Source organism: Helicoverpa zea, chromosome 21 (genome assembly GCF_022581195.2).
Source record: "Helicoverpa zea isolate HzStark_Cry1AcR chromosome 21, ilHelZeax1.1, whole genome shotgun sequence".
In the NCBI taxonomy this organism is placed as follows: domain Eukaryota; kingdom Metazoa; phylum Arthropoda; class Insecta; order Lepidoptera; family Noctuidae; genus Helicoverpa; species Helicoverpa zea.
The window spans coordinates 10,476,372-10,500,230 of record NC_061472.1 but is presented as its reverse complement, the minus strand read 5'-3'; the positions used below and the strand labels follow the sequence as shown (position 1 = coordinate 10,500,230).

Here is a 23,859-nt window from a genome sequence, read left to right as displayed (position 1 = left end):
TCTTCCGGAGTTACATCTTTTTTAGCATTCATTATGGAAGATAATATTTATTAAAATGTTTTATTGGAAGTAATATCTAGGTCAAGTACAATTTGATAAAGCTTCTACTTCTTACAATTTTGCAATAAACGTTTCTTTAAGTGATGAAGATAAAAAATAATAATAAAGGCTTCATAAAAATACTGAAAACACTTAAATCGCTTGCACATTTGTATATCCATCACATAGTTATTTGCGCTGCAAATAATAATATATGTGACGCTAATACTCTGTCAGATGACTGCAATTATAGTCATTTTACTATTTATCCTATAGATAAACGTTTAAACATTTGATTATACCGTAAATTGTTTGGTCCATTAGTCTTCAGTAAACGTTATGTTATGGTTCTTTACTTACGTAGGTAAATACAGAAACCCATAGATAACTACATTATTTCCTTATGAACATGACCAGCTTTATAATTATGGAGCAAAAAAGTCTATGCACTTGTAGCCTTTTTAAATCTACACACTTAAACTTTTTCAAAGAAAAGATCAATCCAGATATTAACACAAAACTCTAAACTGATAAAATATCCTTAAGTAAATAATGCAAATGTATTGTAAGCGCCAATTACTTAATACCTAAAATACTTACGTAGCTACTTATTATGTACTTACTGGTTATGAACATCTCCTCAATTAAAAATGAATGATGAGTTTCTTTCAACCCGTTTTAAATACACACTTCTGAAAAAAAAAAAACAAAATTATCACCGAGCTAAAAATATTTTTGACTTTGAAAGTCAACTGAAAGAAAAAGAAAATGAAAAAGCGTCAAATTAAAAACTGTAAGCTTTATTGAATTTTAAACTATGCGCAAGAATCCATAAATCGAAGTGCAAAAACTTTATCAGCAATCTAAAGAAGTGCGCGAAAACCATTTATCCAACAATTCAGCGAAAATCTTAGCTTACATAATTAAAATCAATCAAACAACCAAACTCATCAATAAATATATCAATGTAATAAAATAAATTATTTCTATACGTCCCCCATCCCGCAAAGCGTGACAAAATACCCAAAATAATGTGAATATCACAAAAAATCCCTATAAATCTGTGACGTATTCACCATCGCACTTATAACAACATCTTAGAGGCCACTCCTGCGCAGTCTCAACTCGTAGTCGCGAACTGTCGGACGCGCGACACACGACACTCAAGTGTCGACATTTATTTCGAAAAAAGTGTTCGAAAGAACACAAGTGTGTGTTGTGGTCATGGCTAACAGTTTTTGTGTGTTCCTATGTGTTTGTTTGTGTGTTCAAACCGTGGTCTGTCAGTTTGGTATGTATCTTTTTTTACTTACAAAACTTTTTTGGCGGTCTTTTTTCTAACGTTAGTTTTGAAGCGAATTAACTTGATAGTTTGGATTAACTTTTTGCGGTAAATAACTGTGATTATATAATACAAAAACACGTGTTGATTAATGAAACTAGAAGTTATCAATAACATAGTAATTAGACGGTAGAAAAAACTTAATGACTCGCAACGATTCGTCTTGCGTTTGTTGACTATCCGTCTTCTATTAAAAAAAAACATTATTGTGCAAAAAAAGGTCATTCCCTGGTGTTGGTTTTTACCAATAACATTAATTAAGTATTAACAAACTAAAAAATATTTTTTCTACCCAACAGAATCAATATTACGCATGCAGCTTAATTTAAACTTAAACACAGGTAAAAGGCATATAACAAAATTCAATCTTGTGTCTAATGCTAACAAAACTAGGTACATCATCTACTGACAGTACATGAATAACTTCACAAAACAACAACTTATGTAACTAAAAAAAAGTATAACTAATCATTATATAAAGATATGTATCTAACTTGCCTACGATTATTTACAAATCATTATCACTGTAAGGGTACCTACTTTTACAAGAGCACACTGCAAACTTTAAGTCGGCCGATAGTTTGTTTTGGCTCATAAATCAGCATGAAGATGAATGGTAGTGCGCACATTACAAAGATCAGGTATTCAGCCGGTATCAGACCGACCGAAAGCTTTGATTGGAATCTATTGTTTAGTTTGCAGTGTCAGGCTACTCTTACGCATTATCATAAGATCAAGGGTCAATGGCACGAGTGGATAGGAAGGGCTTCCCATTTTCCACTTCTGATAACATAATATAATATTATAGGTATTGACTTTTGTTTACACTATATCAACAATTGATCTTCATCTTAGTATACCTAATTATCTACTAGGCTAATATCATTCGGACATTCAAATTTTATAAATTGGCAAACTTCGATCGTCGAACAAAGACACGGGTAGGTAATGCATGCAGGAGCCATTCTTTCAACATAGACGTTGGTTTTCCTGAAAATTTAACCTGAAAATTCATAGTCAACTGTTATCGACGAACTTGGGTCTAACTAAAGTTTTAGTTTTATTTATTTATTTACACCACTGATCTACCATTACAGGTTTATCTTAACCTAATGTGATAGCTATAGGACATATTAAAAAAATAAAACAACAGTTATAACAGACTTATAAACCATAAGATACCAATTTTAATTACCATAATATACCTCAATCATTTGACGTTCATCTCTGACCACCAAAACCGAAGGTTATGAACTATCAAATTAAACGATTGTGGTCAAATTATAGATTCGCACGGTACCACAAAACATCCAAACTATGATATCTTCGCATTTTCCTTATAAACAGAAAAACCAGCTGGTTAGCACCTTTTGTACATCCGCTATGTTTTATTATAAACCAATACGTATGAATAATAGTAAAAACTATATTTTTGTACCATAAAAAACCCATGAAGTCTGTGATTCCCCTCGTGGCTATGGTTGAATTCCGCCAAATCAATGGCATTATGACAATTTGGTGTATCATTTTTAAATAATAAGTATTAGACATTACCTTATAAAAAGGACTTATTTAAATGGACCTTTGCTAGTTATAATATTTTACCAACATTGCGTGCCAAATAACAAAGGAATTCTGAAATTAGCCATTTAAAATCAAAGTCAAACGGGAACTCATCATCATCTTCCTACCCTTTTCCCAACTATATTGGGGTCGGCTACCAGTCTAACTCAATGCATCTGATTACCTGTGTTTTACAAGGAGCGACTGCCTATCTGACCTCCTGAACCCAGCTACCCGGGCAACCCGATACCCCTTGGTAAGACAGGTTGTCAGTTACTATTTCTTCACAAAAGATTGTATTGTATTTAAATAAAATAAAAGACATGCCGTTAATTCTAATGATTGCAGTAGACTGAATACTTATCTATCATTAGGCGAAGAAGATTAAAATGTGTGTTGGTAACCGAATTTTTATACTTTAGTTTCTCACTTTTAAATGTTTGGAAAATAGGACCAATATTTTTTCTCAAAACACTATTATAATTATTGTACTGTAGATTTTTTCTGCTTCTAACTTAATGCCATTGATTGTAAATCTACTATATAAAATAGATAGTTCAATGTTAACAATAAAACGTAGTGTAGTAGCTCTAATCAAACCTTGACAATGAACTTCACAATACATTATGTACTGATGACAAAAACATTAACAATGCAAGAGAACACGGCACCGAAAATCCATATTTTGGTATATGTGATATGAATAATTATATTTTCAGTTAATATTTCGGATCCCAAAAATATGATTATTTTGAATAGAATTATAAATTAACAGCATCTCTCGCAGTCGAGACATTCAATGTTCTTTAATTCGTATCGTTCTTTAATTTCAATTAGGTATGTGTGATTTCAGTTCAAAAACACTGATTTTCCTCTCAGTCTTCATATTCACGGTTCATATACAGCAAGGTCGTCTATTTGTTTAAACTAAAAACCAGTATGTTACCAAAACACTGCATCATCATCATCATTGACCAAACTAACCTTTGTTAAACTTGTAACTCAAACTCACTATGTGGCATAACATTCTGATTTACCTTTTCATCAAATTCTTTGTTACGAACAAACACCAAATCTATGGCGTACATACGTAAATAATTACAATGACATCGGTATTTTATATGACGTCAAAATTACCGGTCATTAGAACCCAGCCCACTAGCATTATGATCTTGAAACGAAAAAAAAAACCGGAACTATAACTACTAGCCACTATGACGCGGTAATATAACAGGAAATAACCAGTGTTTGTAATAAGGATAAGTACATATAAGATAATGGGTATTCTATCGGGAAAGGCTGTCAATCTATCTAGTTGGACCTCTGCCATATCTTGCACTGCCTAGCACTTCTAACACAATGCACCATTGTATGTAATTCCGACAATGTATCAGACCAACATTTTATTTTTTTCGTTTCTTATCCACAGGTTTCTTTCCACAACGGGAAAATAGAAACAATGGCTTCTTCGGCTTCATGCAAGGACCCAACAGAATAAGGGACACACTATCAGGCTTCTTCAATCCTAATAGACCAAATAGACCAGTAATAAATACTGATGATCAAGGAAATATATACAACCCTGGAAACGGTAACCAGTATGACTATAACAATGGACAGAATGGAAGACCAGTTGTGTTCCCAAATAACAACCCAGTTTATAATGATAATGTTAATTTCCAAAATCCTAACAATGGAGACTTCCAGTTCCAACCGACTCCAGATAATGGGAATTTCCAACAGTTTCCACCACCTCCTGATGGTGGGCAGTTAACAAATAATGGGAATGGAGAAACGAATTTCAACCAGGATCAGCCTGCTCAAGATGGAGGAGCTAATAATGGATACCAGAATGAGAATACCCAGGATAACAATGTGAAACCTAATGAAGGTAATTCAAATTCTATATTAGCATTTTTTTGTTTTATCGAAATAGGGCTACTTTGTCGTAGGTTCCAATTTATAGAATAAATTAATCAAATCTATGTAAAAAAGGAGGAAAAAGTCGCAAAAATATCACCTTCACACTTGGTCAAAGCCATAAAATGTTTATGAGCTTTTCCAAATTACATTTAATGAAACAGCCTTTTAACACCTGGCCAATTACCACCGGGTCGTTGACCGCTACATCCAAATTTTACATATCACCTCTTCCACGGTATTTAACTCTGTTAATCTGTTTTTTTTAACAATTTTATTTTAACGTTTTTGGGAAGTACCTTATGATGAGTAACCTATATTGTTCCTGATTTCACAATATTTCTTTCATCCTTACAATCAGCTTGTGGATGTGGATTACCGCTGTATAAAGGGCTTCCAGTTCAAACCTAGTAAACTCGCTCTTCAGCTATTCTATTCCAAACTTTGCCTAGGACTGCAGCAAGTGACTCTGCTCTATTAATTGAATTTGTTCCTATAGATGTAACAATAAGCAAGGACACATTGTCCTATAACTGATGACCGATATCTCCCTTTAGGAGAGCCGGAAAAACCTTCCATAAATGAGACAGTGGGCCAAGCAATTCATATCGCTACCAATTTTTAAGATTTGAATACAATTGTCATTATTCGTCTACCTTAACTCGCTAATGATTACTCTAAGGTCTACTCTTTGGTTTCGTCATAATTGCGACTCCTGGGCGTCAAGCTTGGTCAAGAAAATATCGTTATATTTTATGGGGATTTTCTCAGTCCCGGAATCTGAATTTGTGGTTATTTGCAATAAATTGAACAAACCACAAACATTTAATAGCGTTTTAAATGTTACAAGTTTTTAACATTTACCTCAAATTGCAAACACAAATAGTCAGAACTATACCGACTGCTAACGTAGAATATTTTAGCAGTTTTTTTATATCGTCTAGTTACACAAGTTTTGGTTTTTGACCAAACTGGTTTGACTACTTATTTCAATAGTTCACCTCGAATTCTTTATGTTTGTTAATTACGTATTCGAAGCTCACGCGAGGGGCTCGCTTGTCAATATTAGCCGTGGCGATCGATAGATCAGCTAGTTTGATAAACATCACTACTGTATATTTTGTCCCATCTGAATCTGGAAAATTAGGGAAAGTATACCGTTGAGCATATATATATCTATCTGGCTAGGCTTGAATTTGAACTTGGAGAAATGAGCTATCAATCAAAAAAGAATATTAAAACCATGAACAAATCCATGTAAATAAAAAATAAATAAAATGTATAGAAACAGAAAGCCTTAACTAACTGATAGAAGACAAAGGTCCTAAACCTTTAATTCCACTTCCAGCAGATAACGGAGTACCAGCAGAAAATGACCCGGTGAACTTTGACGACACTCCAGCTGTGACCGAAGGCACCACATTAGCTCCTCTAACACCAGTACCAGTCAACACAGAGTCTAGAAACAACTTCAACTTCCAACCAAACCAAGTATTCGGTAAGTTGGATACGCATCTACAAATAATAATAAACAATTTTGATAATAAACAGGATTTTTTGTAACAAACATTAACCCTGAAAAATTCCCTAGGTATTTGACTAAACCATTTGATACAGTCTATCACAAAAAATATAAACTCATTTCATTCAACATGATTTCACTTCAATTAATGATTTAGCACCATTCAATCAAGAAGATAGAGAAACTAACACAAAACTGTATCATTTCTGAGCATTAAACGCTGACAAAATTTAAAACTCATCATATTTACTTCTATATACTGCGGGATTCAGTTAAATCCCTAACCCTATTGCTATAAGTAATCAGCAAAATGAATTTCCAACTTATCTTCCTAGAAATACTTCCTCAGTATAATATCATCAAGCCGCAACTCCATTAATCTTAATCATCCATTAATTATTTTGTTATCATTATCATACTTTCTCGCTGACCTCTTATTGACTTGCGTTACTTGAACATGTCTTACTAAAGTGTCAAGTTTGAGTTCATGTGTGAATCAGTATGTAACCTTACCTGTGCCTATTTGAGAGATTTCGAAGTTTCAAATTGTATTTCATACCATTTGCAACTAACGACCGTTCAATATATTCTATCCATTTATGTACATAGTAAACACATGAAAGAAGAAGAAGTAACATGATGATGATGATGATGTCCTCCTAGCCGATTATCGGCTACGGCGGCTGTTCTCATGTAAGGAGATTAGCCAACTGCGCAGGACATATTATAGTGCACAAGCATTTGCGCAGACACAGGTGCACTCCCTATTCCTTCACTCTCATAGCCCGATGGGACGGCAATCCTACACGACCGGAGAGAGATCAGGCGCAGGACCGACATTTACGTGCTCTCCGATGCACGGGTGTATCAATCACCAACTTCCAGGCTCCGGGCTGCTTTGTGAAAGTCTTCTAAAACCCACAAAGCGATTTCGGCCCGACTCGGGAATCGAACCCGAGACCTCGTGCTCAGCAGCCGCACTTGCGACAACTAGACCAACGAGGCAGTAACATAAAATAGTACAAAGATAAATAAAATAAAAGGAAGGGAAAGGTAAATAGTAAAATAGTACATTTATCTCTTGATTTGCTAACAAAAGATATTGTATGTAACGTCAAATTCCTAACTCGGGATCAAATGTAGCTATATTACTCGGAAAGAGTGTAACCAACAGCGAAAGAATTTTCCAAATCGGCTCAGTAGTTTCGGGGCCTTTGACGACAAACAAAAAATATATTTAGTTAATATATTAGTATAGAAGTGCTCAATCTATTGGGTTGCCCGGGTAACTGGGTTGAGGAGGTCAGATAGGGCAGTCGCTCCTTGTAAAGCACTGGTACTCAGCTACATGCGGTTAGACTGGAAGCCGACCCCAACATAGTTGGTAAAAGGCTCGGAAGATGAGAAGAACTTAATCTTTGATGTTTTTCAATCGTAAGTGGTCCCGTACATATATTGTGTGTCACGGCTATCGGGACCGTCCGGTCTGCCTTGTGCGTGTAACCTCTCGGCCGTCATTGATAACGTTTGTTCTTCATCTTAACCTATATTATTGTATCTGTAGCCTTGTGTTGGGCTTTCTTTGAAATCTGTGTTTTTATTTATTTAAAATTCAATTTGTTGTCTTTGTTTTTAATCATTCTATATTTAGATTTCAACAGATCCTTTGGATATACAAGGATAATTAAATCATCTTATGCATTTATATCCGTAGTTATTTTATCTATTGATTGCCGTTTTGCCTTCTAAATCTTTGTTTAACATGTCTAGAGATTTCAACTATCGGAATGATCAATGACGATTTTGTTTACACTATAACGCAACTAAGGTCGTGTACCGTGTACGCAAGATCAATAGTAATGAAAATATTGATTATTATCCTCAATATGCACTAGAAAGATCTAAGTATGAGACAACAGATATGCGAAAATAAAACAAGAATTATTTTGGAATCAGCTGTTATGTAGTCTGAAGATAGCAAAACTGGTTCTGATGAATGAATGCTCAAAATATTAGATTGTTTGTCTCAAAATGGTGATTCAAAACCCTAAGACCAAACCTTATTATCATTTTTATATACCTCTATATCCCTCATCAGATCATTATTTTCAGTATAACGTAACTACTTCAGTAATCATTCTACCTCCATAAGTACATCTTTAAGCAATTATTTATTTATTTACTCAACAAAGAAGAAGAACCGGTTTGTTCATTTACATACATTTGTACTTACCTACTTGCTTTTTTATTACTCTGTATGTCTTCATTAAGTTGTCAGAGTCGATCGGAGTTGGTGAATCTTTGCCTACTTAAGTTTACATTGTAAAGTCATCTACATATAATAAGTACAAATGGTCATCATGTTTCTAAATAAGCGAGTTACAAGTTGTTGTATGTAAATACGAAAAATATTATTATGTTGTCGTTAAAGCAAGTTATAACCATAAAATTCTACTACTATCGGATTAAGTAGTTAACAATTTTTTTCCATTATTTCCAATTATTTAACTACTTGTCGGTGATTTCACAAGTTAAGAAACATAACATATAAAACATACATAGCCACTGATATACGGTTTTTACGTAAAACTGTATTTTCGTCTACCGCAACTATGAGCCGATCAAAGCCTAGACATCATTATAATTATCCCCCTTTATCTCAAATTTTATTTGCGGTCAGCGAAGAATTTCATCTTCTTCCATACTCCATTTGACGACATTTATGGCAGCCATATCTTCTTTCACACTAATTTTTACCGGTCTTACCTAGGGTTAGTAATTTGCCAGGGAAACTAGGTTGAGAAGGTCAGATAGGCAGTCGCTCCTAGTAAAACATTAGTACTCAGCTACACCCGGATGGACTTCAAGCCGACCCCAACATAGTTGGGAAAAGGCCAGGTAGATGACATGCCCATACCTACATGCGGTTACTGACTACTAGGGCCTAGGCTCTGCCAATATTGTTAGTACATGTATTGAATGACCTTAGTTATTGCTCATTCTACTCTATATCGAAAGGTTTTCCTCAATCGCTCGCCAGTGAAGATGTTATGTAAATTTTTGAGAATAAAAACTATACTGTTGTATTTTTTTTTACAATTAGTGTGTAGAAGTTAAAACTGAGCATTAAGGTTTTTTTTTTCACGAGAAACCGTAAGAAAAAAAACACTGAAAAATGCTATTTGATGAAGGACTTGAAAACCTTTTCGATTATACCGAAGTTTTCAAATAGCTAAATATAAATCTGGTTAAGAAAGATAGTAGTAGTATATTATTTACTGAATTATATAGTACATATTTACATGACCTAAAAATAAACTTATTTAAGTATATATACTACTAAAAACAATTATAAAATGACATCAAAAACCTCCTCATCGCTGCCCACCGGGAGTGTACCCAAGAGGCTGGCAGCATTGCCACGTTGGATGGCAATGCTTAATTTTTGATCAAAATAAAAACTAGTCTTTGGGTCACCTGAAGTGTCAGCAAGTCGCTTTGCCAGATCTTTAAAAAGCAGATGAGCTCTTGTTAAGAAATAGATACAAGTATGAGAAAACAATACATAGGTGAACACAACACGTGCGCAAAGATAAACATAATAATCTTAATTCATATTATCTTGGAATGCAATCAGCGAGTGAAACGGATTTAACAGTAAGACTAATAAGTGTCCATATCAAATTAGCTAATTTTATACCGTAATATAACTTTTTAGAGTACAGTTATCAGGTAAATATAGTCAATATAGTAATTTCAGGAGTTACGATCAAGATTTTTGTAGTGGATTGCTACTTTTGAGAACAACATAACTAGATTGATCCTGTATAGGGTACCAATCGATTGGTAGATAGATTGCAATCTAGTCTTCATCTTTCACAAAAGTTAAAAAAAAAGCTCACACTAAAACTATTTTTCATATTTTTCTGATTTATACTCCTTTAAACTGAAGGTTTGTGTTGAACATACTTAAGCTCAAGTACACCAATAACTTAAACGTGCATTATTCTAAAAAAAAAATACTTTGAAACTTCTACGTGAAAATTCAGATAAAACACTTGTTCTAATGGCAACTATCATTGTTGGTAAACTTGAGCCTAAATGTCATTTTCGCTTCTTCTCCTTTCGTGTCGATGACATGTCTTATTAGTGAGATTACACTTTGTCGTGAGAGCACGGCCGGATGCGCTCATTAGGTCCTCCCACGAGCAAGTTTCAGGGCACGGTGGACATGCGATGAGCTGTTTTGCTACGGAACCTGCAATGCGTTAATCCGACTCACACGGAAAAAGTTTAATAGTAATAAATATTCTAGCTTTGTTTCGCTGTCTTCAAGGTCGACGGACTGGTCAGTGCTGGTCAAAATTCTGATTGGTTATGTCATCTAATACCTATGTCATTTTGTCATGCGGATATGCAATGAAATAATTAAATGTAAAGCTTTTTTTATTACGCCTTTGATTACATCTCGTGGATCCCCAAAACGATCGGTGCTGATTGAAAGTCCTTTTTTTTCAATCTTCTGAAACTAAATGAAAGTCTTGGTGGCCTGCTGGTTAATGCATTAGCCTCACAAATATGAAAATGGATAATCTTGAGGAAACTTTTTTATGGGAAATCATAGCAGCTTGAGGGAGTGTCAGACTCTTACTGACTATAACCCATCATGTTCCTTATTAAGCCCTTTATGTACCAGCGCCGCGGTAACTCTTTCGGACAATCCCACAAGGATCCACGACCCGGAAGGATCTTCAGGAAACCTGAACTTGACCTTTAGTAAGAAATCTAAAATTCACCTTGAGAAAATAAAGTGATTAACGTGCCTATCAAAAAGGTGAATTAAAAACAGATGCACATATTTTTTTTCATCCCACCATTTCGGAAAGAGTAGTTTTACCACCGCAAAAGTCGTTTTTATCCTCTAGAGCGGCAAAGTGATTTGAATTTAGAACATCGTGTGCAATACTCCATTTGTGACAATCTTGATAAGACTTTTCAAACAAATACATATTAAATAAATAAAATACTGCTTAAAATAATTATTCAATTAATTAAGTATTTTTTATTATTGTTTTTACACAGATTTTTAACGTCGTTTCATTTTTAAAGTGAGTTTTCAAATATGTTAACTTTAATAGGTACATCTTTTTAATTTGATACTCGTATGTGCGCGCCATTTTGTTTTTTTGCATTTAGTAATTTCCTCGATGAGGTGGGATGAAAAGTTACGTGTTGCACTCGAGTGCAAAGATTTTTCACCTTGTGCTCTTTTGATTCCCTCGCTATCGCTCAGGATTCTAATTATTGAAACATTCGCTACGCTCGTGTTTCAATTTTAGAATCCTTCGCTTGCTCGGTCATCAAAATTGAGCCCGCGGTTAAAAAGCAACTTTGCACTCTTGTATAACAAATAACTATTGATGATTCTACAAAATGTATATGTCATGTAAACGATCTTTTATATAAATTAAAATAAAAACAAAATGCCCTTTAGATAACATACCTATTAAAAATTAAGCAAACAGGAGACGGATGTAGCATTAACATTGTATTAAAATACAGTAGGTGTCAAATTGTCCTTGCTATTGATCGATCAGGCGCAAATTGCACGTCGTTATAATGTGTTTAACACTCGTAAATCATTGTAGGTAATTTTGTATTAAAGTGCTGTATTGTAAACATGTTGGTTTTACCCTCAGTATTCCTCAATGCGAAAGTGACTCTGACAGTCTGTCAAGCTGTTGCACGTTTACGCCTACTCTACTGAACCGAACGGTTTCTCAGTAGCCGGAAGTGGTTCCCTAGGGATTCGGCCGAAACCGGGGGTAACAGCTGATAACGAGGGCAACTATAAAATACTTAAATCTGCTTCAAGACAAATGAAGCAGTTTTTTATATGTCTCGAATACCTTCAGCTCTATTTCATCAACTAACCAGATCTTCCTCTTCCAGCGGAGAGCTGCCAGACAGTAGAGGGTGGACTCGGCAGCTGCATCAGTGTGTACCAGTGCCAGCCGTACCTGAACGTGCTGCAGGAGTCCAGGACCAACCCCAACGCGGTGCAGCTGCTGAGGCGAGCACACTGCGGGTTTGAAGGAAATGCTCCTAAGGTAAATAATCCAAATCCATTATGAAGGTGAATTGTTGGTTGACTTGAAACCGCTAGTTTCAGGAACTACTTACATGATCAATTTGAAAAATTCTTATTCTTTTAGATATATTCTTATTCTGTTGGATAGATCTATATCAAGGAAGGCTGAAGGCTAGATACGTTTATAGGGGTGCAGTAACTAGATTTGTTGGGACGCGAGTGTAACTGCCGATGGGATCCGATAGCTTGTTATAATACTTACTAAGTATGGAGGATAGCATAAAGCACGGCATCATATAATCATATCGTTCTGTTTACATATCACAGAACCTGCCATCCAGATTTACCTATAGAATCATATAAAAAAATCTGTTCAACCATCAATGACTCCCCATTCCTTCACAGGTCTGCTGCCCCCGCCCCGGCATACCCACGAACCCACCACCAGTCCCCACGGCCGCCACCACCACCACCACGACTCCAGCGCCCACGCCAGCTCCAACCCAGCCGACTGCAGCTCCGAAGACTTCTGGAGACTTCCTGCCGGCGCTGCCTGATCCTCCCGAGTGCGGGCTCAGCAATGCTTCCTTCAGCAGAGTCGTGGGAGGTGTTAATGCTAAGCTGGGTAAGTTTAGTTACTAGTTAGTAAAACATTGATTGGTGATATAAAATGTATTGCAGGTGATGCTGTTAATAATCAAACTCATTTCTAATACAATATGGAAATGCTGGTAAAATTTTGGCTACAAATTCATAAAAGACAACCTCCGAAAATCTGACCGCTCACCATTTGTTTTTAATGGTGAAGAAATCAAATTCAAATTCATTAATATGGGTACATAGATATGGTTATACTAGATACTTCTGCTACATACAATATCTATCTTCTATCTAGCTTCGTTTCATACCTTGGTATTTTACAATTTCTTATCTATTGAAAAATGCAGGGCCCTTATTCAGGACTTCATCAGACACCCTGAAAACCGAAACTTTCTGAAGTCTCTTCAAGAGGCAATATATTTTCTTCAGACCCTTTCTAAACCATCTGTCTTCTATCTCCAGGTGACTTCCCGTGGATGGCACTCCTGGGCTATAAGAGCAAGCGCACAGGCGGCACCAACTGGCTCTGCGGCGGCTCCCTCATCAGCTCGCGACACGTGCTCACCGCCGCGCATTGTATCCATAACCACGAGGAAGATCTGTGAGTACTTAGTCTGTTGAAGTTCATCCTAAAGCACACTACTATTGATCCTCCTGGCCGATTTCGACCACAGCGACTTGGATCTGCGCTTAATTTTGAGAGGTGTGCTCTGGTGCGCTCTGGTGTGCTCTCCAGTGACTGACAAAGCCAATTTTAGCAGTGAATGTCCGTCCACATTCAATGCACACACACAACAGATGAAACTATTTGCCGATGGATTCGTCCAATCGAACTTTTAGTTCGTTGATACCCCTTTGGATACCTAATCAATGTAGAGTAAGCACTACCATTCATGTCAATAGTGATTTATGAGCTTGATCAGCCTACAAAAAATTGCAGTGTGGAGGCTTTAACCTATAGTTTTATTCTTAGACAGATTTTCAAACACTTTGAATACAAAGTTGCTGAAAGTACTATCAAGCAACCGCATGAATAGCATTTTTCCCTTCCTGGGTTTCAGTCCACCATCTTAACACAAATGATTAGTTGGATTTGAGATATCTGTTTATACAGCATGATTTACTATTAATAGAACATTGACGTTGACAATACCTACTTCCGTGAAGTTGTATTTGCAATAATGTAGTCGCAAATTACACGAAATAGTAAAGTAAATAGAAATATCTGCGGTTCCATTCATTTGGATTTCCCCAGTAACTATCTTGCATATAAATTGCGATGCCAGATTGATGATTTTTTTGTTATTTTCATATCAATTTCATAGCAACTCGCATCCGCCAACTGTTTCACACTCCTCTTGTAGGAACTAAGTACCTCCTTGATGCACTAAAATACTAAAATATTTATACACAAGCAAACAAACATGATCTTCATGTTTATTGACTAGTATAGATTTTGTGATGATCTGTCTTTTGAACGCAAAGTGAATGAAGTCACCCAGTAATGCCTTCTTTAGAAGATAAGGGTAAAGGCTTTTCTAACATTACCGTAGTAATTATTACAGTAATAAGGATGATGATGATCACTCCTAGAATGCAAATGATTATAACAGTGATATTTACACAAAGCTGCTTTTAACTACTAATTAGTAAGTAAAGGTAAATACCTAGAACTGGTCAGAACACATTAGTACTAAAGGCTCTCTGTTTGTCTGTATTCAACAAACGATGTGCTAAATACGTCAGGACTTGTGGTCCAGAGCCAAGGTTTATGTTGCAAGTATTTGCGAAAATGCAAATGTGATGTACCTATGTACTTCTTTTTGTTCTAGTCTATTTTTTATGTAAATAATCTATCTATGTATCTACAACGGTTACGAGTTTTGATATTTTTAAAAGACACAGCGATCTTCCCTGCGAGTCGATGGCAATCGAATTTAATTTCAAATTTTGGAGGTCCAATATTTCTGCACACTGATACTTAAATATATAAACTGCACTGCTTCTCGCAGTTTCTCGCACATGCTGCGGGAGCTTCTTATAAAAATATTCTTATATTAGGCTGGCCGATTAACCGCGGTTTCAGCGGGATAAATATACCCTACTCGGGAAGAGTAAAGCTTCCCAACAGCGAAAGAATTTTTAAATCGATTGTGTAACTTACCAACAGTCAAAGATTTTACTAATAGGTTCTTGGGTTTCGGAGCTTTAAGAATACAAACAAGATGATAAACAAGTTAAGCCATTACAAACAGCTGGAACATCTGTTCACAGAGAAGTCATGAATGAGTAAAATCAAGGCATTCATTGAATTCATAGAATGCAACGTCAGAGCATTTTCCCACGCGATGTGGGGTCATTGTGACAATCATTGATATCAGACCTGTAACTTAACTAGTGACTATAGATACTTAGCACTAATCTACTGTTGCCCATAAGAGCCCAAAATGTATAAGTATTTATGCTAACTATTTTGTGTAAAGGCAACGAATTTTCATAGAAACTGGAAAAGGCGTAGATAATTATGTAAAAAAAATCGGTGTGTGTGTTTTGAAGATAAATGGAATAAAAATAGATAAGACTCAAGTAGTTAGCTAACTGCTTACTTGTGTTTATTTGAAAAAGAAAAATAATGATAAAAAAATAACCAATATTCACACTATTAATAACTTGCTAAACCATTGAAGTACTAATAACCCAGTTATAAAAGTTACGTATGGCAACACTAAGATAAGGAAACAAACAAAAATACCACTACTTGTAGCAAATCTACATCGGAAGCCATTTATCTTCAAGTTCAAAAGGAGTTATTATGTCGGTGCTCAGCAAACCGGTTGTAATTTGTAATTAAATTGAACAAGATGCGCCCGCGACGCCGTAAGTGTGAACGTAACTGGGCCCCGATTCTCCTAATTTTACTTAAGCGTCATACGATTCACGTTCGACTCGATTCGACTGAGGTCCAATCCCGACTCGATTACGATTGAAGCGTATGTGGCATTCCGCTATTTTTTCTTTGAAATAAACATTTTTATCCTTTTCTGTCATTCAATAATGAATCATTTTGTCTGCAAATGATTTACGATTGCAAAATGATTGTACAGCAAACTACCGTATGGACCAAAATCACCAAAATAGCAGACCAATCGCACACCAATCAAATGTCAATCGAATACGATTGGTCTTTTATTAGTAGCAGAATGCCCGATATGGTTAAAACTGCTATTGCGATCATATTGCGATTCGATTTCTACTCGATTTTGACATTATTAACTTAGGAGAATCGGGCCCCAGGTTGCTGTTATTTCTAGGGTTGCCAACCGTACTATAATATATAGTATTGTACTATATTTCGGGTCTGCGTACTATATACTGTTGAAAAAATATATAGTACGTAAAAATACTATATTTTCAACACCGAAAAAATTAACAACCAAATCCTTCATAAAAAAAAAATAAGAACGCGCCTTTAAAGTAACTACCCGATAGGCGATACCATGTATCCGAACGCTTCCGTAACGAACTTGTCAATGTCAAATTGACGTCAATTTTAACGTCGTCAAACGAACGACTGCTATACTTATATATCGGCAGAATTGTTTAGAGTTGTTGTTATTTCATTTAAAAAGTTGAAATCCTAAATAAATTAAGTACCTATGGAAAGTGGAAGTAGTGACAACGAAAGTGCGTCAAATTCTAGTGCTCCGCTAACGCCAATTAAAAAGCGAAAAATTACAAAAAGACTCCAAAAATTTAAACCGGAGTGGGAAAGAGATTGATTTATGTTAATATAAAAATTGAGTGTGACAAAGCATATGACACTTTTATTTTAAACAAAAAACTGTTACACAGTGCAAGAAGTGCAAAAAAATATAGTTTTTATAAAAATAAATAATTAACAAATATATATTTGTCTCTTTTTTGTTTTTCCCATAAAATACTATATTTTTTTAAAATGTACTATATTTTTTTTACACCTTATTTTGGAATATACTATATTTCGCTGATGAAATGTTGGCAACCCTAGTTATTTCTGTCACTTATAAAAAAGTATTATTACCAATGCAACTTTGCTAAGTTTGTATGTACTTTCTAAGTATATCTTAGAAACCAAGGACTGTGTTTGAGTGTTTCGGATGGCACCTTAAAATGTAATTCCCAGCTGTCATTAAACATCCTTGACAGTCGTTACGGGTAGTCAGAAGCCAGTAAGTCTGACACCAGTCTAACCAAGGGGTATCGGGTTGCCCGGGTAACTGGGTTGAGGAGGTCAGATAGGCAGTCGCTTCTTGTAAAGCATTGGTACTCAGCTGAATCTGGTTAGACTGGAAGCCGACTCCAACATAGTTGGGAAAAAGGCTCGGAGGATGATGATAAACAAGTCTTATTCTTTTCGTACATTAATACGTAATGACCCACTTTTTTTAAACCCAGCGCGCTTGTCAATACTTGGTTCAATATTCTTCCTCAATAAATATGATAAGATAGTTAAACTAAAATTCAAGGGCTATAAAGATTAAAATCTAAAAATACATGAAGTCGTTATAACTATACACACCTTTTTTATGATGAATCATCAAATGACCCCTCTCGCTGTGGGTGCAGCATAGATATGGGTGTGACAGACTTTTACTCACTGAAACCCATCATGTTCCTTCCGAAGCTCTTTATGAATCAGGGCTGCGGTAACTCTTTCAAACAATCCCTCAGCAACTATATAATAACCTTAATTCTAATTAAAGTAAACAAAACAGCCTGTATAGTACCTATATGGTCAAACAATTAACACACGTGCTACTCATGTATTTTTATATCCCGGTTGTACTTGACCGATGACGACTAATATCTACCTATGGTTATGGCTACCATTAATATAAAATACTATAAACTATAAATAGAAGGCTGTTAGATATGGAAGTTGATAATCATGTTCACCGTATGAATTAATTTAAGTTTAACACGTGGTTAAGTTTCACATGGTAAGAGGACCTCGTGGCTACATTAATTAACTTACTGTGACTTTGGTCATAACGTAAAGCAATGTTTGGCGAAGTCGGTTTATGACTGGTTGGATGAGTTCCTCTGTGTTTCGGAAGGCACGTTAAGATAGTGGATTTCGGCTATTATTTGATATCTTTGGCAGTCATTAAGGCCAGAAAGTCTGAAAACCAGTCTTAGAAAAGGCATATAAGGTGTCTGTTCATTGTTTTGTCTATAAAATAGGATCTTTTGAAGAATTACTTCCGCCGCAATTCGATCTAGTTTTCAATCTATTTAAGCCACTACTAACCACAAAAACACCATCTATTCCAGCTACGTAGTCCGTCTCGGCGAGCTGGACTTAGCCCGAGAGGATGAAGGCGCGACTCCCGTGGACATCTTGATCAAACAGAAGATGAAGCATGAGCAGTACAGTTCCACAGCATTCACTAATGATATTGGCATACTGCTGCTCGAACATGATGCTCCGTTTACTGGTAAGATAGGTCCCTTTTGAGATAAGCAGAAGACTAGGAAGTCTAATGAGCTGTGGGTTTAATCACCATAACAGGTTCAAAGTTTTTTCAAATATGTCTGACGGCCTCGGACCTGGAATGAAAATAAAATGGGATAGAGATTCTGAAACAGAAAGGAAACTTTGATTTTTAAATTGTGAATGGATAGAGGCATGTGGTGGTTTTTGATTCCTGGCTAAGATTAACAAATCTTATGATCTGGAGTTACATGTGTATATAAAGCTTTCTAAATACAGTCAAATACTTATTCTGACAGAGGTTATAATGGTGATAAGGGCAATCAATGAACTGTTAGGAAGCCTTTTAACAGGATATTTATTTGATTCCAGACTTGATCAGGCCGATCTGCATCCCCAAGGACAGTCAGCTGCGAGCAACCACCTTCGAGGACTACAACCCTATGATCGCTGGATGGGGACATACGGAATTCCGTAAGTTACTCCATCATTCTTCTTCTCCTCGACATTTTTAATCAACTTCGCAAAAAGACAAATGATAGACGAGACCCACTTTTTAACGTCTTCTGAGGTGCTACTTCCTTGGGAAGTTGTTTTGTTCTTTCAATGCATTGATGCGATACTTCTTTAGACAACGTCTACTTGTGGAAATAATAATTATGTAATTGGTATTTTCGCAATCCCATGCTTATGGCACGAAACACCACACATGAAAATCTCATGAAAGATCAAAATCTGAATACGTGAACTTCCCAACATTTAATTTCAACCATTCTCGCATCAGACATCACACCTCACAAAAACCAACTTCCCATTACAAAATTCCCATTCCACCTTCCAGGAGGTGCAGCAGCCACCCACCTGCAGGTCCTGCAGCTGCCAGTGGTCAGCAACGAGTTCTGTTCGCAAGCGTACAGCGCGTACAAAGCGCAGAAGATTGATCAGCGCGTGCTGTGCGCGGGGTTCAAGAAGGGAGGGAAGGACGCGTGTCAGGGAGACAGTGGGGGACCGCTTATGCAGCCTATTGTAAGCACATTGAGTTTATTTTTAATTTTCTGGAAGGATCTTCGTAGTAGCGAAAATGTGTCATCTCGGTTCTCTTTGGGTTAGTATCTTGTCTCGCTTAGAAGGCAGGTCAATAAATTCAAGCCAGGTTTCGGTTTCGTTGGATGTTAAAATTAATCGACGCTCTTGTAAGATAAAAACTTTTGCTTTTAAGCTATGACTACAAACCTTGTCTTCAAGTCTCGGAGAGCATATTAAACTAAAGTTAATTGAATTTCAATCCTTATGTCAAAAATTAAGAATTTATCATCCGCCTAGCCTTCATCAAATCAAATCAAATCAAATCATCTTTATTCTCAGGCATCAAAGGCCCATAGATAAATACCTTAAAACTAGCATACATATGATATACAAAATTGTTAGTAAATAAAAACTTAAAACTATGTTAGTAGCACTTCACTTATGCACTATGTCACTGTGCGGTCCTGTGGCACTTGTCCGCGGAAGCGACGGAACACCACTTCCTGTGGCTAGAAGCTTTCGTCCAACACGAGGTGCAGGAAACACGTCGGCACTCGCACCACGAACGCCTTGAAATTGGCGTTATGGCGCGACTCCAGCAGCTGCACTCTCGGGGCGTACTTCAGCTTCTGACGCACGTACTCCACGATGTCCTCCGCCTTAGCGGTGTAGTGTAGGCGAGAGATGTACACCGGGGTGTTCGGCTTGGCGGCACGAATTTTGATGTTTGGCTCAATAGGAGCCGTGCCGCAACGATTCTTGTTGGTTCGCTGACGGTGCTTCCTCCTTTGCACCGTAACGAACCCCTCATCGTCAGCCCGATTCTGTCCCTTTACGGGCACGGGCTTCTTCGTAGCATCAATTTTGCTACCGGTGACGCTAGCGTAGTCTCGACGTACATTTTGATGTTCCGTCGACGCTGCTTTATACCCTACCTAGCCAGGCTACCTGTCTAACTGGATGCATCTGAGTCCCATTTTTTAAATCAAAAATTCTTAATTATGAATATTTTTCTTCATCCACAGTGGAGTCAAGACACCTACAAGACGTACTTCTACCAGATCGGCGTGGTGTCGTACGGCAAGAAGTGTGCGGAGGCTGGCTTCCCCGGAGTCTACTCCAGGGTCACGCACTTCGTACCCTGGATCGAGGAGAAGCTCCTAGGACATTCCACTTCCACGTGACTGTGATTTAGTTTCGTAAGAATTTTGTAGGAAAATCTTTTTGGTTTGACGAGGCTGCCTTTTGTTGAGTTTATTTTGTTTTTTTACCGCCATTTTTTTTTTGTGTCTTTATAAACTTTGTGCAATTAGAATTTGCAGGTGGATCTTTATATTTTGTATCCAGATGCACTTTTTTATCACTGATTGTATTTATTTTATTTGTCTACCTATCTATAGTTTTGTGATGACCTGTTTTTTACTTAGCCGTATTTTATATACTATCTTCGTTTTTCGATCAGAGAATAGCTATAACTTCTTTATTTTCGAAGATTTCATTTATTTTCTGGGTGTAGAATTAAACTCAAACCAAGGCAGCTTCGTCTAAAGTCACAAAAACATTTTGAAGCCACAAAGTAAATCTCAACAAGCTCTCACTTAGTTATTATAAATTATAAGACATTTAAGTTATAATTTTACTTATAAGTATTGACAACTGTTATATTAATAATATTGATAGATATAATAGTATTGTAAGCGTAGTTCTTGTTTGTAAAAAGATTTTTATACTCTGAAGACGCAGCAAAGTGATTTTAATTTAATAAATGCTCACGTTTAATGAGAGGCTTTAATTTTATTCTCTACCAGCTCCCTGGGCGAAATTTCTACTGCGCCCTCTAACTGCAATTTAAACCCATAAGAAAACCCGATAAGAGGAGTAGATAAGAGAGCACATAATAGGAGTACATAAGGTAAGTACATAAGAGGAGTAAATAAGAGCACATAAAAGAGTACATAAGAGAGAGTACATAAGAGAGCCCATAAGAGAGTACATAAGAGAGTACATAATAAAGTACATAAGAGAGTACATAACAGAGTATATAATAGGAGTACATAAGAGAGTACATAATAGGAGTACATAAGGTAGGTACATAAGAGGAGTATATAGGGTGTGTCGTACCTAATCACATTAAATGAAATACGTTAATATACTGGTTCATATTATATTGATTAGTGCAAAGAAAAAAATAAAATACGTTATGTAATTTTTTTATTCACTCCATTGAACCACCCCTAACATCATACAGCTTCTTCTACTGACCCTCTGTCATATATTGTGTTCAGAGCACATTTTGCAAACAATTTGAGGAATACACGGGGTCCTTTTCGTCTTATATTTGCAACTCTTCTCAACTAAAAAATAAGCACTCTTTACAAAATATGTTATAGGTTTCCTGAACTTTTTAATTGTGTATTCCCCACCAACGTAACAAAATACATTCAGGGTTATTGAGACAACTTCTTCATGGTGAAGACATGATATCAAAATCGATTTATTTATGGAAAGGTACTAATAAGGGCCTTACTACAAAAACTTTAAACCCTGTTTCACACTTGTCTAATAAAATTTTGGCTGCAAAATGAACCATATGTCAACGTCATAATTTGTCATTTTTTTAGACAAGGCATAAACTGACGATTAAAAGTTTTTGTGGTAAGACGGTAAGACTTTAAACTGTGTTCCCGAAAGTACTAATTACAGCAACAAACAGAGGGTAGACACAAAACTACACGTAGGAAAAAAAAGTAAAAAAATATTTAAGTATAGTGTTGCCAATGCATACCTTATATAAAACCACTAAGGAGATCGCGGCACCAAAACTTTTTTTTTTTCATTTGTTGACCGTTTGGTAAAGGTATGGGCTATTCTCGGGAAACTACGGAACCCTACACTGAACGTGACCTGACACGCTCTTGGCCGGTTTTTATTTTTTAGATTAGATTATTCTTTATTGTACACCAAGAAAATTAACAATGTAGGAAATCATAATACACATATAAGAGTACAGTGGGTGGTCTTATCGCTAATCAGCGATTTCTTCCAGATAACCTTTGGATGAAGTTTATCTGGAGAATACTTTGAAAATGGGCAGTTTACGGTGTACAGGTAGTGGGCGCCGTAGAAATTTCGCCCAGGGCCCGATTCTATTAATTTTACTTAAGCAACATACGATTCACGTTCGACTGCGATTCAATCCCGACTCGATTACGATTGAAACGTATGTGGCATTCCGCTATTTTTTCTTTGAAATAAACGTTTTTATCCTTTTCTGTCATTCAATAATGAATCGCTTTGTCTGCAAAAGATTAAATATTGCAATATGATTGTAGAGCAAACTACCGTATAGACCAAAATCACCAAAATAGCAGACCAATCGCAAACCAATCGAATGTCGTTGGAATACAATTGGTCTTAAATTAGTAGAAGAATGCCCGAAATGGTTAAAACTGCTATTGCGATCATATTGCGATTCGATTTCTATTCGATTTTGACATTATTAACTTAGGAGAATCGGGCCCCAGGGCGCTGGTAGCGTTAACACCGTGCTGTCAATAAATAGCGCTTTCATGCAAGAACTACTTCTCTGATTTGGATATTTGGTAGACAAATAGTGTAGAGCCTGAGAAAGGACAGTCGCAGGAAGTAGTTTTTTCGAGACACAAGCTATTAGATAACAATCCAAAGATCAGAAATCTGTGAATGTGTGAGTCGTTACGGGTTGTCAAGAAGCCAGTAAGTCTGACACCAGTCAAACCAAGGGGTGTTGGTTTGCCCGGGTAACTGGGTTGAGGTGGTCAGATAGGGCAGTCGCTCCTTGTAAAGCACTGGTACTCAGCTACATCCGGTTAGACTGGAAGCCGACCCCAACATAGTTGGGAAAAAGGCTCGGAGGAGGGAGAAATCTGTGAACCACATTATAGATACCACCTATCACAATCTATTTTAATGCTCGCCCATCCATCGCGTTTATGTGAATAGGATTAATAACCGATAAATATCCTGATCCTCACAAATCCCTGTCCTGATACCGTCGCTCATAATGACTGACTGAAGATAATAACTGCGTCATTTTGTGCTTTACTGCTTAATTATCATCAACTACAATATTGTAATGTGCTTTGTTTAATTTATATCGGTCGTCAGTCTTCGATTCTATAAATTGTATACCTACCTATTGCTTCTTTATGACTGTTTCGTTTAAAGTGATGATGGGCATCTTGATTAGATGTCATGCAGATTCTTTCATCAAGGGTATCTTCAACTGAAGTACTACTACTTAC

At 36.4% G+C, this 23,859-nt stretch overlaps 1 protein-coding gene across 2 annotated transcripts; it reads left to right on the top strand.

The window, feature by feature from the left end:
• The first annotated feature begins 1,142 nt into the window (after positions 1-1,142).
• Positions 1,143-21,355, top strand: LOC124640832 (venom serine protease Bi-VSP-like). 2 transcript variants are annotated; one of them, XM_047178767.1, is made up of 10 exons: positions 1,143-1,330; positions 4,374-4,835; positions 6,216-6,362; positions 12,339-12,496; positions 12,883-13,102; positions 13,540-13,678; positions 18,391-18,554; positions 18,923-19,024; positions 19,392-19,576; positions 20,602-21,355. In XM_047178767.1, exons 1-10 carry the CDS (start codon positions 1,264-1,266, stop codon positions 20,758-20,760), a joined length of 1,803 nt encoding a protein of 600 aa, XP_047034723.1. In that variant the 5' UTR covers positions 1,143-1,263; the 3' UTR covers positions 20,761-21,355. The 2 variants fall into 2 exon arrangements, with proteins under 2 accessions (XP_047034723.1, XP_047034722.1); XM_047178766.1 differs by having other exon boundaries at positions 6,213-6,362.
• The last annotated feature ends 2,504 nt before the right edge of the window (positions 21,356-23,859 follow it).